A 17,122-nucleotide genomic window follows, 5' to 3' on the forward strand; every position below is an offset into this window, starting at 1 on the left:
GCAAACTCATTAGTCAACAGAGCCAAATATCAACAGTACAACGATTGAAATTTCTTTTGAGAGCCAAATTTTTTAAACAACTTCTAACGCCACTTCTTCAAAATAGATTCGCCCAGGCCGTGGTATTTTGTGCAAGAGCCACACTCAAGGGGCCAAAGAGCCGCATGTGGCTCGCGAGCCGCAGTTTGCCAACCACTGTCCTGGACTAAATGGCATTGATAATGGTGCCTGCCTGGGAGCTGTTAGGAGAACTGCTGAGGACTGGCATCAGAGCTGCCTCCGTTTCCAGCACAGTACACCTAAAGTTCTCACAATTGAGAACATCCCACAAGGCCTTTTAGGATCAGAGAGGGGGGCATATAAGTGCATTGATTGCAGACAAGTCCCCTATCACCTCGCATTTAGCACCAATTTTATTGAGTTAGTTTGGTGGCTTTGCCTACATAGGGAAAGAGTGGGAGACACGAGAGGAGTCGGGACAGGACTCCACGTCACTTAACTACCCGTGGCACTCCTTGCTCCTGGAGTTTGTATGCAGGTGGGCTTGAACGGAGAAAAGGAAGGTGTTGCCTTATAGGAGCCAAGCTGTCCCTGAGGCAGGGGCAGGAGGTGTGGATGAAGGGCACAGCACAGACCTGGTCTCAATTTCTGTAAGAAACTGCCAGTCTAGCCCAAAGCGGGGGTGCTGATTGAGCAGTGCTGAACAAGGTTGCACAGGCCCCATAGTGGAATCCCAGAGACTCCCCAAAACAGCAGAAAGGGTTCCCTTCCATGACCCTGTTGGTCCCCTCAAGGGCAGGCTTTTCTGACGCCTCTGCTCCCCGCTAGCAATCAGCTTACCCTGGAAACATGCCAACCAGAGTCACCGTCCCCAGGTTTCAGCAGCTTTCACCCATCAGCAATCCTGTTTCGGCCTTTGTTTTTTGACTCAGTCTATCAGCTGACATCCACACAGGAGAAAACAATTTGCAGGCAAATTAAAAGTCTCAGTTATTCCCTGAACCCCCTGTCTCAGGAAGCTGCGAACATCCCAGTTGGATACCTGGTTTCTTGAGTAGCATGTGGGCCACCATTCTGAAGCAGTAGCACATGTGGCTTGCTGGAGGCTGGCGGGGATCCTCTGGCTCCTGGCTGCAAAGCTGCCCTTGATTGGCAATGATGTTGGGTAGGTGGTAGTAGGTCCTAAAAGGCCTGATCAGGCTGGTGGGCTAGATTACACAGTGGTTGGCAAACTGCGGCTCACGAGCCACATGCGGCTCTTTGGCCCCTTGAGTGTGGCTCTTGCACAAAATACCACGGCCTGGGCGAGTCTATTTTGAAGAAGTGGCGTTAGAAGAAGTTTAAGTTTAAAAAACTTGGCTCTCAAAAGAAATTTCAATCGTTGTACTGTTGATATTTGGCTCTGTTGACTAATGAGTTTGCCGACCACTAGCTAGGACAAGCGGATCTTGACTCTCACGCTGGAGTGGGTCACGAGGGCGCCATAGTGTCCCACCCAGGAGCGTGTGTCTCTCCCATACTGCTCAAAAGACACGTATCGGATGCCTTTGCCAAAGTTGGTGAAGACGTGAGAGACCTGCATGGGGAAGGAGACCAAGAGGGTGAGGACTTGTGGGCTCTTCCTCCTCCATCAACTAACTGATCAGATACTCCCTCAAATCAAGTAGTTGCTCTGGGGATACAGCAGTGAGGAAAGCAACACAAAGACCCTGCTCTGATGGAGCTGACCATCTAGCAGGGGACCCAGACACTGAAGGTAGATGGGGTAAGGAACAGAGGGAATTCTGCTGGGGGGCAGGGTGTAAAGTGAGTAAGCAAAGGCCCACTGAGGTGACATTTGAGCCGACACCTGTGATGATCTGGAGGGAGTGTGTTCCAGACAGGACCAGTCAGTGCAAAGGCCCCGAGGTAGGAGTGTGATTGGAGCACAGTGAGGGGAAAATTAGGAAACTGGGTCAAGGAGGTAAAATTCACCTAACTCAGTGGTTGGCAAACTCATTAGTCAACAGAGCCAAATATCAACAGTACAACGATTGAAATTTCTTTTGAGAGCCAAATTTTTTAATCTTAAACTTCTAACGCCACTTCTTCAAAATAGACTTGCCCAGGCCGTGGTATTTTGTGCAAGAGCCACACTCAAGGGGCCAAAGAGCCGCATGTGGCTCGCGAGCCGCCGTTTGCCGACCACTGACCTAACTGAACCGTTTTAAACTACAATTCAGCGGTTTTTATTACATTCATGATGTTAGGCAACCATTACCACTGTCTAATTCTGGAACATTCCCTCACCCCAGGGGGGCGGGAAAACCTCATATCCACTAGCCATTACTTCTAATTCCTCCCTACCCCTAGACCCTGGCAACCACTAATCTATGTTTTCTGTCTATGGCTTTTTTTATTCTGGATATTTCACATAAATGCAATCATACATTATGTGGCCTTTTGTACCTGGCCACTTTCATTTAATATACTGTTTCCAAGATTCATCCATGTTATAGCATGGATCTGTACCTCATTTCCTTTAATAGCAGCAAGATAGGACTTTGGCTTTTACTCTGAGATGTAGCCATGGGAGGGTTACAATCAGGGGAGGCTGGTGATCTGACTCACTTTGTACTGGGATCTTTCTGGATGGTGAGTCTGTTGGATGGTGGGAGATCAGGAGTGGAAATGACCACCTGAGAGTCTACTTTGATAACTGAGATGTGATGATTTTGACAGCACAGGCGTGGGTGTCATTCTGGGCTTGAATCAGACCCTGCACACTTTAGTGTGACTTTGGGCTAGTCACTTGACCTCCTGTGCCTTAGTTTTCTCACTTTTAGAATGGGGATAGAGCAGTGGTCGGCAAACGGCGGCTCGCGAGCCACATGCGGCTCTTTGGCCCCTTGAATGTGGCTCTTGCACAAAATACCACGGCCTGGGCGAGTCTATTTTGAAGAAGTGGCATTAGAAGAAGTTTAAGTTTAAAAAATTTGGCTCTCAAAAGGAATTTCAGTCGTTGTACTGTTGATATTTGGCTCTGTTGACTAATGAGTTTGCTGACCACTGGGATAGAGCAATAACTTTGATTCATCACTGCATTCCCAGCACCTAGATCAGCACACAGTAGGTGCTCAATAAATGTATGTTGAAAACTTAGGCTGTATTAATGAAATGAATTAATAGGGAAGACTCTTGGAACAGGGCCTGGGATGTAATAATGGCTCAAGGATTGTTAGCTGTTACTATTATAGACATCCAGCGGGAAGGCAAGCTGAGAAGGGAATTTGAGCAGTGAGAAGTTAGGTATGCCTGGACTCACCTGTCGGTAGCCTCTCTCAGTCCACTGAAGGACCGGGTTGGGTGAGGCTGAGAACTTGACCACTTCATTTTCGTATATGTCCAGAAGGCGAACCCGGAGCCGGTAGATGCAGCCGCAATTCTCTCGGGCACCCCACCTGCCAGGTGGGGGTGAGCTTTGATGCCTCCGCCATACACCCAGTCTCTGGGTTGGGAGGCTGAGGGTTGGGCCTCTCTGCACTTTGATACGGGTTGCACACACCCACACCCTATATGTAGAGGTTTCAGCCTGGGATTCTGGGGGGAAGCACCTGGGTACTTCAAGGTGGAGCCTGGGCGCTCCTGGGGTGGATTCTGTAGACCTTTGCTCAGGTGGGCAGGGGGGTCGAGTTTGATGCTCTGGGGAGAAATTATAACCTAGGAGAGGAGTAGCCCCCAGTATTTCTGGAGAGGAGCCAGAGGGAGTAGGAATCTGGATACTCTTAGAATGAGTCAGAACTCCAGGGAAGAAATTGGGTTTTCTATGGAGAAGCAAGAGATGGAAGGAAGAGGAGTCCGAGAGCTTTGTGAAGGAACCTGGGTGTTGTGGAGAAGAGGGTCTTATCGTAGGCCCACAGGTTCTGAAGCCAGCCGGTGCCTCTGCCCTTTCTGAGCCTGTTTTCATGGCACAGTGCTCCCCACTTTTCTGAAGCCTTGGTGTCTACAAGCCCTTGGGGTCAGGGCAGAGTTGCAGGTGATGGAGTTGGATGGGTAAGGGGAGGTACCTGTTTTAGATCAGACCAAGCCAGTCAGTGGCTCCCATGCCAACCCCAGGCCTGCTGGGAGAAGGTGGGGAAGAGTGCAGAGTGGGGGCTCTGGGCTCACCAGGGCTCTGCCCCTCCCTGGCTCAGCAACCATGAGAATATCACTTCCCCTGCCAGTCTCACTATGAAGGGGGCACCGCAGCAGTGGCCAGCCCATGGCATCGATGGGGGCATGAAATGAACCTCTTGCAGAACTGCTGCTGCCACCATTGGTTCTGGGGGCAGGTTGCCATTCTTCACTCACCAGTCAGCCACACAGATCTCAATCTGGGCGCTGTCCAGCAGCTCCTGCCACACCCCCTCCATCACCAAGTCCACAAGCTGCCTCTTGAAGCACCATCTGGGAAGGGGAGATGGTAGGGGTGTGGAGCTGACAGTCACAGCCCAGAAATCACCTCCTTCCAGAAGCCTCCTCTGACAACGCTGTCAAAGCAGCCCCTCAGGGTTTGTTCTCTAGACAAGATGTGTGATGGGCTGAGCAGCTTCATTGGCCTCTCACATCCCTCTACCATTTTCCACCCTGCCCTGAGCTCCAGGAGGCTGGCCTGGATGCAGGCCTGCCCATAATATTTGTGGGAACCTGGACATGAGTACAAAGGGAGGCCCACATTGAGCATGGAATTCTGGGGTCTCTAAAGTGTGGGGGCCCAAGGTCTGAGGTTGTGTTGATGTATGGACTGATCTCCCTTACCCTCTCTTTCCTGTTGGGTCAGTCAATGGGAAGCTCCAGCAGAAGACAGAAGTGAGAGAAGAGAATAAAATCAGGATATTTATCCTCCTGGCTCCCTCCCAAGGGATCACCCAGGACTATTGTGTCTGTCAATGATAGGGCATAGCTCCACAGTGCCCTCTCCTCACAGCCTTCTCTGTCCTGTTTCAGTAACTGCTTCCTGCCTTTAACCCTGTCAGGCCTAGGGGTAGGAATGACCCTTCTCCCTACTGTTACTACCCTGGGGTCATGGGTTATACCTTGTGGTCTGCCTACACCTTGGTAAATAGTCTTTCTTCCATTATTTGAATACTAGAGGCCCGGTGCATGAAAATCATGCACGGGGTGGGGGGTGTCTCTCAGCTTGGCCTGCAACGATGCCAGTGTCCCGTGCCCTAGCCGGCCTCTGGCCAGAGGCCTGCCCGCCTGCCCTCCCTCCCTCCTCGGGCTGGGGTACGTGGGATGCTGGGGCTCGTTGCCGGAGCGACACTGCCGGTGTCCAGCACCCTGGCTGCTATGGGCGCCGCCATCTTTGTGATGGAGTGATGGTTAATTTTCATATTACCCTTTTATTAGATAGGATGCCACAATATAGAAATAGTGTCATACTGGTGGAAGAACTGTGCTCAGGTATAAACCTAAGTTTGTGTGGGAATTTCATAAATGATAGAGGCAGCACTGCCATTCCATGGGGAAGGGATGGTTTTTTAGTAGATGGTGTTGGGGAAATGGGATCAGTATATGGAGCGGGGGACTAGGTCCTTAACTAACACCACATTCAAAGGTGGATTAAAGATCTAAATGTGAAAGATAAAACTAAGAGTTTACTAGAAGAGAATATAACAATAGGATGGGGAAGGCCTAGGGCAGGGGGCAGGGGTGGGTTAGAAGGGGTCAATGGGGGAGAAAAGGGGGCATATATAATACTTTCAACAATAAAGATTTAATTTAAAAAAGAATATAAGAATATTGTTAGAATTTAAGGATAGGAAAGGATTTTTTAAATCAAAATTTCAAAAACAAACTAAAGGAAAAAAGGGAGAGATGAGTTTGATCATATGAAAATAACAACAAAGAACACCATGGGCACAAGTTAATACAGATGGTAGAATGGGAGATTTTTACAATGTCCAGGATGGACAAGAAACAGACATCTAGAACATACAAGGAATCTATACTAGTAAAAGGGTAATATGCAAATTGGTCAGGATGCCCTCACACAACAACCAAACAGCAGGCTGCGTGGGGCGACCACTCCGGCAGGGGGGTCAGTGAGGAGCAACCAAACGACCAAACAGCAGGCTCCGTGGGGCAACCAGGCCATCAGGGGGGGCAGTGAGGGGCAACCAAACGACCAAACAGCAGGCTATGTGGGGTAACCAGGCCGGCAGGGGGTGCAGTGAGGGGTGACCAAATGACTGAACAACAGGCTGCGTGGGGCAACCAGACTAGCAGGGGGGGTTGGGGGGCGACCAGGCCGGCAGGGGGGGCAGTGAGGGCTGACCAGGCCGGCATGGGGGGGCAGTTGGGGGCGACCAGGCCAGTGGGGAGGGGCAGTGAGGGGCGACCAGGCCAGCAGGGAGGGCAGTGAGGGGTGACAAGGCCAGCAGTGGTGGGGGCCAGTGAGGTGTGACCAGGCCGGCAGAGGGGGGCAGTGAGGGGCAACCAGGCAAGCAGGGGGGGCAGTTACGGGTGATCAGGCAGGCAGGCAGGTGAGCGGTTAGGAGCCAGCGGTCCTGGATTATGAGAGGGATGTCCGACTGCTGGTTTAGGCCCGATCCTGGGCCTAAACTGGCAGTCGGACATCCCGCGCCCCCGTGCACGAACTTCGTGTACCAGGCCTCTAGTCTATATCTATAAAAGCCTAAGTGACCATTATGACCTAACAACCGGCCGGTAGCTATGATGTGCACTGACCACCAGGAGGCAGATGCTCAATGCAGGAGCTGCCCCCTGGTGGTCAGTGTTCTCCTACAGCCAACCTCCTGTGGCCGGCCAACCTCCTGTGGTCCCTCCCCCCAGCCGGCCTGCCCCAATCAGCCCCAATCAGCCCCAAGGGGCCCCACCCATTCATGAATTCGTGCACCGGGCCTCTAGTTCTTATATATCAACAAGAATAAGACATCAGCCTAGCCAGTGTGGCTCAGTGGTTGAGGGTTGACATATGAACCAGGAATCATGGTTTGATTCCCTGTCAGGGCACATAACAGGTTGCCAGCTTAATCCCCAGTGTGGGGCATACAGGAGGCAGCCAATCAATGATTCTCTCTCATCATTGATGTTTCTATCTCTTCCTCTCCCTTTGTCTCTGAAATCAATAAAAATATATCCTATATAATAATCCTATATAATAAAAGGGTAATAGCCCTGACTGGTTTGGCTCAGTGGATAGAGTGTCGGTCTGTGGACTGAGGGGTCCCAGGTTCGATTCCAGTCAAGGGCATGTACCTCGGTTGTGGGCGCATCCCCAGTGGGGGTGTGCAGGAGGCAGCTGATCAATGTTTCTCTCTCATTGATGTTTCTTGCTCTCTATTCCTCTCTGTGAAAAATCAATAAAGTACATTTTAAAAAAATAAAAAATAAAATAAAAGGCTAATATGCAAATAGACCAGCCGTGGGCAAACTACGGCCCGCGGGCCAGATCCGGCTGTTCTATCCGGTTCTCTTGCTCTCCCCTCCGCTCCTTTACTTTGAATTTATATTAGTTCACACAAACACTCCATCCATGCTTTTGTTCCGGCCCTCCGGTCCAGTTTAAGAACCCATTGTGGCCCTCGAGTCAAAAAGTTGGCCCACCCCTGGAATAGACCAAATGGCAGAACAACTGGAACAGCCGAACAATCGGCTGCTATGATGTGCACTGACCACCAAGAGGCGTGTGCGGAACATGGTGGGCATTGGCCGCGGTGAGATGGTGGAGCTGGTGAGCGGGGGCACCAGAACAGGGCAGGGTGCCAGTCACTGTCATCGGGGCGAGCCTCTGGTGGTTACTGAAAATTCTTTATATTTTTTTTTATTGATATTTTACAGAGAGGAAGGGAGAGGGATAGAGTGCTAGAAACATCGATGAGAGAGAAACATCGATCAGCTGCCTCCTGCACACCTCCCACTGGAGATGTGCCCGCAACCAAGGTACATGCCCTTGACCGGAATCGAACCCGGGACCCTTCAGTCCGCAGGCCGACGCTCTATCCACTGAGCCAAACCGGTTTCGGCGCTTACTGAAAGTTCTTTGTTCCCACACACCATGGTCAGGCTTGGTGCTCACACCTGCTGCCGGTGCCGGCCCCGCTCACACCCACTGCCAGCACTGGCCCTGCTCGCACCTGCAGCTGGTGCTGGAGCCACCACTTGCACCCGCTTCTGGTGCCTGGCGCTGGTCCCGATCACTTGGTGCCATCACTTGGTGCCGTCAGCAGGTGCCAGCGGCAGCTACCACCCCTGATTGCTCCTGAGGGCTTCTCCACCTCTCCCTGTTCCTGAGGGGCAATTGGAGCAGCAGCCGCTGTTCACACCCACTGATGGTGCCAGCCCTGTTAGCACCCGCTGCTGGCGCTAGCCCCAATCGCCCCACGCTGTCAGTGGGTATGAGCGGGCCCAGCGCCGTCAGTGTGTGGGAGCGGCAGCAGCTAGAGCAGGGCTGCTGGTAGACAGGGGACCGGGGACTGCAGAGGGAGGGGCTGGGCGGGGGCGTGGAGGATGGGCTGAGACCTGCCTCTGTGTCTACTGCAGTCTTGCAGCCCACAGTACCTTTCAAGGTGCATGAATTCGTGCACTGGGCCCCTAGTCCTATCTAATAAAGAGGGAATATGCAAATTGACCATCATGTTGTCACAAAAAGATGGTGGCACCCACAGCCACAAGATGGCGGCACCCAGTCCCCTCAACCCCGCTGGAGTCCCCCAGTCCTTTCAGCCCCACCAGGGGGGTGGCAGGCGCGCGGTGTGGCCAGACCTGCCCTCAGCCCCCCAGCCACCAGGGCCAGCCCGAGGCGTAGGCAAGCCTCGGATGGTGGCTGCCCAGCCGACGCCCAAGGTGCAGGCAGACCTCGGATGTCGGCTGCCCAGCCGCCTAGGGCGGGCCTGTGGTGCAGGCAAGCCTCAGATAGTGGCTGCCCAGCTGCCCAGGGATGCCCGAGGCTCAGGTAACCAGGGCCGGCCGAGGCTTGTGCTGCCGGCAGTGGCAGCAGCAGAGGTGTGATGGGGGCGTCGCCTTCCCCTGATTGCCAGGTCACCTCCTGCCCCTGAGGGCTCCCAGTCTGTGAGAGGGGGCAGGCCAGGCTGAGGGACCTCCCCTTCCAGTGTATGAATTTTCATGTACTGGGCCTCTAGTCCTATATAATAAAAGGGTAATAGGCAAATTGACCTTAATAGCCGAATGACCAGAATGAGCTCTGGACTAGTCACTATGAGGCGCACTGACCACGTCTTGGTCCCTTCCCCTGGCCGTCAGGCAGCAATCACCAGATGGTGAACGGGGAACCGGGGGTGGGTGGTGGTGGGGGGAGGGGCTGGCTGTGGGCAGCTGGGGAAGATGGCCCTGATCGCAGGCCAGGCCTAGGGACCGTACCCAGGCACGAATTTCGTGCACCAGGCCTGTAGTCCTATATAATAAAGAGGTAATATGCAAATTAACCCTCATGCCCTCACAAGATGGCTGGCTATGACCAGGCCTGCAGGGAGGTTAGTGAGGGACAACCAAACGACTGAACAAGCAGGCTGCGTGGGGTGACCAGGCTTGCAGGGGGGTTAGTGAGGGACGACCAGATGACTGAACAAACAGGCTGTGTGGGGTGACCAGGCCGGCAGGGGGGGCCATGAGGGGCAACCAGCCTAGCAGGGTGGGGCAGTTAGGGGCGACCAGGCAGGCAGGCAGGCAGGTGAGCAATTAGGAGCAAGCGGTCCAGGATTGTGAGAAGGTTGTCCGACCACCGGTTTAGGCAGTCGGATATCCCCCAAGGGGTCCCGGATTGGAGAGGGTGCAAGCTGGGCTGAGGGACCATATATATATATGTCTGTAGTATATATATAAAAAAGTAAGACATCAACCCTGAAAGAAAATATGAGCAGGCAATTTACAAAAGAGGGAATCCAAAAAGCTAATAAGCATATGAAGAGATCCATAATTATTAGTAAGTTGAAATATGCAAATTAAAACAGCAATGAGATATTACTTCACCCCTAATATACTGTCAGCTACTAGAAAGCTGGATAATGTCATGTGAGAATAGTTGACTATGGGAATAGGGGACAAGGAAATAGGTATGGGATATGAGGATAGAGAATCAACCAACCAATCAGACTATTCTGATGTCTTCATAGCATTTATCACAACCAGAAGATCTGGAACCTGGGTTCAAATCCCAGCTCCACCGTTTACTAGATGTTGGTTACCTATGTGTGTTAGTTTCCCATTATAATGTGGAGATAACAATACCATCTATGTTGTACAGTTGTTGCCAGGATTAGAGTTATATGTAAAGCATCTGATTGTTGTGTTGTTATTTTATCCTTTACTAGAGGCCTGGTGCATGAAATTCGTGCACTGGGGGGGGGGGGCGGTCCCTCAGTCTGGCCTGTGCCCTCTCGCAGTCTGGGAGCCCTCGGGGGATGTCTGACTGCCGTGGAGGTGAGAGAGGCTCCCACCACTGCCTCTTTGCTCGCCAACTGTGAGCCCGGCTTCTGGCTGAGTGGCGCTCCCCCTTTGGGAGCGCACTGATCACCAGGGGGCAGCTCCTGTGTTGAGCAGGATCAGGCTGAAAGCAGCTCTCCTACATCCCCTGAGGGGTCCCAGATTGTGAGAGGGCACAGGCCAGGCCCAGGTACCCCACCAGTGCACGATTGGGGCTGGGGAGGGATGTGGGAGATTGGCCAGCCAAGGAGGGACCGTAGGAGGGCTCCAGGGCATGTCTGGACCCTCTCACTGAGTCCCGAACTGCTGGACCCAGCAGCAAGCTAACCTACTGGTCGGAGCATCTGCCCCCGGTGGTCAGTGCACGTCATAGCGAGCAGTTGAGCTGTCTTAGCATATCATTAGCATATTACACTTTGATTGGTTGAATGGCCGACTGGACAACTGGACACTTAGCATATTAGGCTTTTATTATATAGGATAGGATGTGTTTAATGTCTTTCCCCATCCTACATCTAAAATGCAAATGAAAACACTGCAGTTCCCTTATCTTTCTGAATTTTTCTTGTATCTTGACATATAAAACAGTGCCTGAACACTGGCCGGTATGGCTCATTTGGGCATCCTCCCCTGCACCAAAGGGTTGCTGGTTCGATTCCTGGTCAGGGAACATGCCAGGGTTTCAGGCTAAATTCCTGGTGGGGGGCATGCAGGAGGCAGCAGATCTATGTTTCCCCAAATCAATGTTTCTCTCCTCTCCCTTTCCCTATCTCTCTAAAAATCAATTTAAAAATCTTTAAAAACAAAAAACAGAAAGAAGAAAACTGCCTGGTACATAGCAGGCCTGAGGGGAGGGTGAAAGTGGGTGAGGATGAAAGCTGGTGGGTAGGGTCCGGACCCACCCTTCTTGAAGCCCTTGCCCCAGGGAAGGGCCACTCACTCGAAAGAAGTCACGAAACAGGTCTGGGAAGGAGCTCCCGGCACCAGTGTCAGGTTCTTTTCTATGGCCCAGCCATTCCCGCCGTGTTCCACCTCCCAGCCTCTGAAACCCTCTGTGGGATGCAATACAGTGAAGAAAGGGATTAGCCTGCCAGCTCGCTTCTCTCCTGGCCCCGCCTGGGGCTCCTTCACCACGGCCCACCCGCTCCCACCACTAATTTACTGGCCTCCTAGCTCCTCCTGCCTGGGTCCCGCCCACTCGCTGACGTCCTCCTCCCCACGTCTTTCAAAGAGGCCTCACGTTTCTAGGCAAGCTCCGGCCCCACCCACACCCATCGGCTTCTCCCCAGCCCTCCCCCAACTCCTCTTCAGCAGAGCCGACGGAGTCTACAGTCCCAGCACTGCGTGGTTCCCGGCCCGGCCCCCTGGTTCCTCCCGCTTTTCTCACCCTTCCATTTGTCTCCCTTCACTGCCCACAGCCTCTGGCTCCTCCCCTCCAGTCCGTCCCTTCCCCAGCCTCACCCTGGCCTCGCCCACCCAGTTTCCAAGGAGCCTCCCTAGGCCCCGGCCCTGACTTCCGATCCCGCCCCCGTCTCGTTAGCTCCAGCCACGCCCACTTGCTACCTCACTGTGGTCCCCACCCCACATTTCCCGCGGATCCACCCGGACCCGCCCTCGGTACCCACGCTCTCCGCAGGAGTTGAAGATGAGGTTTCGGCGGAGAGGCGCTCGCAGGCAGTATCGCGCCAGGGCGCACAGCGGGAACTCCTCCTCGTCCTCGCTATTGGGCGGGAAGCGCTGGGCTACCGCATAGAGTGCGCGGCCCTCGGCGCTGCGGTCGCGAGCCAACTGCAGCAGCCACACTGTGGGCCCGTCCACAACGTCGCGCCACGCGCGGCACACTGAACGGCAGCGCATCACTAACGTGCGCGGCGGCAAGTGGCTCAGCACCTGCACCAGTAGCTCTGGGGGCAGCGCGTCCAAGGCTATGCGCGGGTCCGCGGGCGTCCGCCTGCGCGAGGGCCGGGCGCCCATCTCTGGCGGCTGGAATCCTGCAGGTTGAGAGGAATTGGCAGGTCAGGGCAGTCTGGCCTCCTTCCACTCCTCCCAGGGCGCATGGTCCCTGCGGCTTGATCGTGACCACCCCCCTCCTCCCTCAGCTTTAATGGACAGCGGGACTGCCATGGCTGCGAAAACCGGGCACTTAGTCCCTACCACCCGGCTCTGGAGGGCGAAGGCTTTCTCTCTTGGCCAAAAGACCGTTGGCCAGACAGACCATGACTCTACCAGGACTGCTAACCACGGCTTCCATGCCTGGCCTGCGCACTTGTATACATAAGCACTTTATATATATGGCCATAAGCATACTGAAGATGGGCTAGAGAAACCACCTAGGATGAAACCATTTCCATCCCATCCGGCAACCTATCCCAACTCCTCAGGCCTTTGGCATTCATGAACTGTCAATCTCTTCACTGAACATTCTTGTCACCTTCTTGCTCTAACCAAAACCCAGCTCTCCCGTGGCCCTTCCTAGTGGGTAAATCTCCTTGCTCCTTGGTGCTGCTTCCAGACAACGCTCTCTTCCACAACGTCCCCAGCTATGAGTCTTTTCATCAGAGTAGAAGGTACCCTCCTTGGAAACCATCTGCTGGCCCAGATCACTATTCCTCACTTCTCCATTATTTTAGCTTCAGGTTCACTGCCACTCCCCCTGTTCCCAACTTCATTCTTCGTGACTTCCATATCCAGTGAGGTGATCCTTCCTTCTACCACCCCTGCCTCTCTGACCTGCCATCCTCTCAGCCCCTCCCTCCCATGGTCAGTCTGAGACCTTGTCTCCATGGCAGCCTCTTTAGAATTTCAATCTCAGGCATCTCTCTACTTCCATCAACTGTCTTTTCAGCTCTCTGACTCCAGAGTCTCAAATCCCCACAATCCTTCCAAACCACTGTGATCTCCCATCCGTTTCACTTCCCCTCACTCCTCAAGTCCTCAGTTTTTCCTAATCATTTACGTTACTTGATTAATCATTAAAAACATTCTTTGCAGCTCTGGCCGGTTTGGCTCAGTGGATAGAGTGTCAGCCTGAGGACTTGAGGGCCCGGGTTTTATTCTGGTCAAGGGCACATGCCTGGGTTGCTGGCTTGATCCCCAGTGGGGGGCGTGCAGGAGGCAGCTGATCAATGAATCTCTCTCTCCCTCTCCCTTCCTCTCTGAAATAAATACAAATATATTAAAACAAACAAACAAACAAACATTCTTTGCATACACCCTTCCTCCTCTGGCTTCCTCTTACACGTGACCCTGTTTAAATTTAGCCCTCCACCTACCCTGTGCCTGTACCCACAGTTTAAAGTGGCTAAAGAATAATACACAACTACACTGGCTGGTCACACTTCAAATCTATGAACTTGACCCTCAAACCCCTAAAGCTGCCTGGCAATAAGATTATGTTTCTCTTATCCACTTCCTATAGATAACTATTTCATACCTTCTCCCATCTCCTCCAGTGGTCGGCAAACTCAATAGTCAACAGAGCCAAATATCAACAGTACAACGATTGAAATTTCTTTTGAGGGCCAAATTTTTTAAACTTAAACTTCTTCTAACGCCACTTCTTCAAAATAGACTCGCCCAGGCTGTGGTATTTTGTGGAAGAGCCACACTCAAGGGGCCAAAGAGCCGCATGTGGCTCGTGAGCCGCGGTTTGCCGACCACTGTCCTATCCCATCACTCCTTCCACTCTTCACTCTCTCCTTGCTTATTTTGCAGAAATGAAAAGTGATGAGAAGCAAACTTCCACAGGCCTGCACTGACTGCCCCATCTACCACCTGCCTGCCCTGGGCCCACAGTGTCTGCCCTTGTGTATGTCTACCCACTCCGGGCCATGGTCTCACAGTTGTCCCTTTCTGCTGCATGTTCAGTTCCCCTCTGCACTGGACCTTCCTGTCTGCCCCCCAGTGTCATCTGTCTCATCTGAAAACAAACACTCCCTTGACCCTACGACTCCTCCCAATTATGGCCCCATTTATTTGCTCCTCTTTATAATACAACTTCTCAAAAAATTGTCTATACTTGCTGTCTCCATATTTTCTACTCCTGTTCTCTTAAACCTTCTATAATCAGGCTTTGTGACTCTCTACCACCCTGAAATGTCAAGGTCACTAATGACCCCCTGAGTGCTGAGCCCATAGTACTCTTTACTCCCCCTATACTTGGTGGGCCACTTTCTATCTGCCTGGTGGTTCCTTGTCAGCCTCCTTCTAATCTTGCAAAGTCAAGGTTCTGCCCTTGAATCTCCTCTGTTCTCCATGAACACTCACTCCATTCTCATCACTGCTCACTTGGACCATCTCTCCCTGCTTCTTTCCCCAATTGTTGGTTCCCCACAAGCAGCTGGTCAGGTGAGAATACATGCTCAGGTCCCCCCCGTGACTCACTCAGGATAAAGGCAAACCCCTCCCTGTGGCCCACAAGGCCCCATGTGTTCTGTCCGCCTAGCCCCCTGCCCTCACCTGGCCCTCACTCACTGCCCAGCCACACCAGCCTCCACACCTCAGGGCCTTTGCATGGGCTGTTTCCTCCAAATGGATCTAGAGGATTTTTGCTCACCTCTGTACTTATTTCAAGTTTGTGCTCAAATGGCAACTTCTCCATGAGACCTTTCTGTCCACCTTATTTATAATCTCAGAGCCTCATGACCATCACATACTCTCCCTCCCCTTTTCCTTACTTTATACTTCTCTCAAGCTCTTATCACCTTCTAACACACTCCACACCTAAGTATGTATAATTTACTTAATTACCTTCCTTGTCTGTCTCCCTCTGTAGATACTGTAATCACTATGAAGGCAGAACTGTTGATTCCTTTGCATACTGCATACCAGTGTCCACACCAGTACCTAACACATAATACATGTTCAGTAAAGATATTAAATGCATGAGTGAATCACTACATTAATAACCCACTACACAGATGAGGAAACTGAGGCACAGTGAGGGGAAACACCTTTATTTAACAGGAATTCAGTGATTAGCTGAAGACATAGTCAGAAAGTCATTTCACTTCCCCATCAGGGACAGAACAGTCTAATAATAAAGGCCTTGCGTCTGACACTGGTTGGGTAACTGAGTTGGATTGAGCATCATTCTGATACACCAAGGTTGTGGGTTCGATCCCATCAAGGTACATACAAGAAACAACCAATTAACGCATAAACAAATAGAACAACAATTCGACGTTTCTCCCTATCTCTCAAATCAATAATAATAAAAAAGCCTTGTGTCTGGGTTTGAGTCCCAGCTATGCTTCCTGTTAGTTGCATGACCAAGGGTACTTCACTTAATCTCCATGTGCCTCAGTTTCCTCTTTTGAAAATGGGGATGTTAATAGCACCTACTTCTTAGGGTTGTAGTGATAACAAAATGGGGAATGGGGTAATATTTGTAAAGTGCTTAAGTAAAACCACTGGGGTCTCATAAGTAACAGTGATAATCTATACTAATAAAAGGGTAATATACTAATTAGAGCAGCCGTCTTCTGGACAGCGGCTGCCTGAGGCTCAGGCAAGCCACGGTGGCTGCTGCGAGGGCCGAGCGGCGGCCAGCAGTGGCTGCAGCAGAAGTGTGATGGAGGTGTCGCCCTCCCCTGATCTGCTGTCGCCTCCCACATAGGACATCCCCTGAGGTCTCCTGGACTGTGAGAGGGAGCAGGCTGGTCTGAAGGACCTCCCCAGTGCATGAATTTTTGTGCACTGGGCCTCTAGTAATTTAATATTAAGCACTAAATTATGTTAGCTATGATTATTATTACACATCATAAAAAGATGATGAGCAACCATTTAGTGATGATATTTTCATCTGGTGACATTTATTGGGCCCTTATTAAGCCACTGTGACATTTAAGCTGGATCATCTCACTGAGTCCCATCATCTTGTTTTAATGGCCAAAACGATCCTTGGAGGTTGCCCTGGGGTAGGAGGCTGCAATGATCTAATGCTTGTTCTTTTACCTAATGCCAGTAAGTGCTTGATTCCTGTCAGCTGTTAATTTTTAAATAAAATGATGAAGATCTTTTAAGAAATAAGCCTGTCTCAGGCAAGTGGTCTGTGGACATGGCAAGAAGCCTGACACCTCTTGACCCCCTAGTGCAGTGGTCGGCAAACCGTGGCTTGCGAGCCACATGTGGCTCTTTGGCCCCTTGAGTGTGGCTCTTCCACAAAATACCATGGCCTGGGCGAGTCTATTTTGAAGAAGTGGCATTAGAAGAAGTTTAAGTTTAAAAAATTTGGCTCTCAAAAGAAATTTCAATCGTACTGTTGATATTTGGCTCTGTTGACTAATGAGTTTGCCGACCACTGCCCTAGTGACTCAGTTATGGAGACAGGCTTGAGTAACTAGGCAGGGGTCCTCAAACTTTTTAAACAGGGGGCCAGTTCACTGACCCTCAGACCGTTGGAGGGCAGGACTAGTTTAAAAAAAAAACAAAAAACTATGAACAAATTCCTATGCGCACTGCGGGCCCGGGATAAGTCGGCTGCTAAGCAGGACAGGCAGCGGCACCCGGCGGGCCGGATAAATGTCCTCGGCGGGCTGCATGTGGCCCACGGGCCGTAGTTTGGGGACCCCTGATAGAGTGTGCTTTGCTCCAGGTGGTCTTTATCTGCCTTAAGAATTAGCTGCAATTTACAAGCAAGTCCACCAGCTTGCCTGCCAGATGTGAAATTCACCAGAGTGCAGCTGGCTCCCCGGGT

The 17,122-nt window shown here is 51.8% G+C and overlaps 1 protein-coding gene across 2 annotated transcripts in view; it reads right to left on the minus strand.

Moving 5' to 3' along the window:
* Nucleotides 1–210: 210 nt before the first annotated feature.
* The window catches only part of FBXO17 (F-box protein 17), a 37,911-nt gene continuing 20,999 nt past the window's right edge, over nt 211–17,122 (minus strand). The window contains exons 2-7 of one of the 2 annotated variants that reach the window (XM_080643831.1): nt 15,175–15,270; nt 12,051–12,416; nt 11,366–11,477; nt 4,330–4,425; nt 3,305–3,440; nt 211–1,576 (exon numbers count right to left, since the gene is read on the minus strand). In XM_080643831.1, coding sequence (XP_080499957.1) covers nt 1,433–1,576; nt 3,305–3,440; nt 4,330–4,425; nt 11,366–11,477; nt 12,051–12,399 — 837 coding nt within the window. In that variant the 5' untranslated portion in view covers nt 12,400–12,416; nt 15,175–15,270 and the 3' untranslated portion in view covers nt 211–1,432. The remainder of the gene's footprint in view (nt 1,577–3,304; nt 3,441–4,329; nt 4,426–11,365; nt 11,478–12,050; nt 12,417–15,174; nt 15,271–17,122) is intronic. The other variant, XM_080643832.1, reaches the window with a different exon arrangement.

Source organism: Plecotus auritus (genome assembly GCF_963455305.1).
Source record: "Plecotus auritus genome assembly, chromosome: 10".
Lineage (NCBI taxonomy): Eukaryota > Metazoa > Chordata > Mammalia > Chiroptera > Vespertilionidae > Plecotus > Plecotus auritus.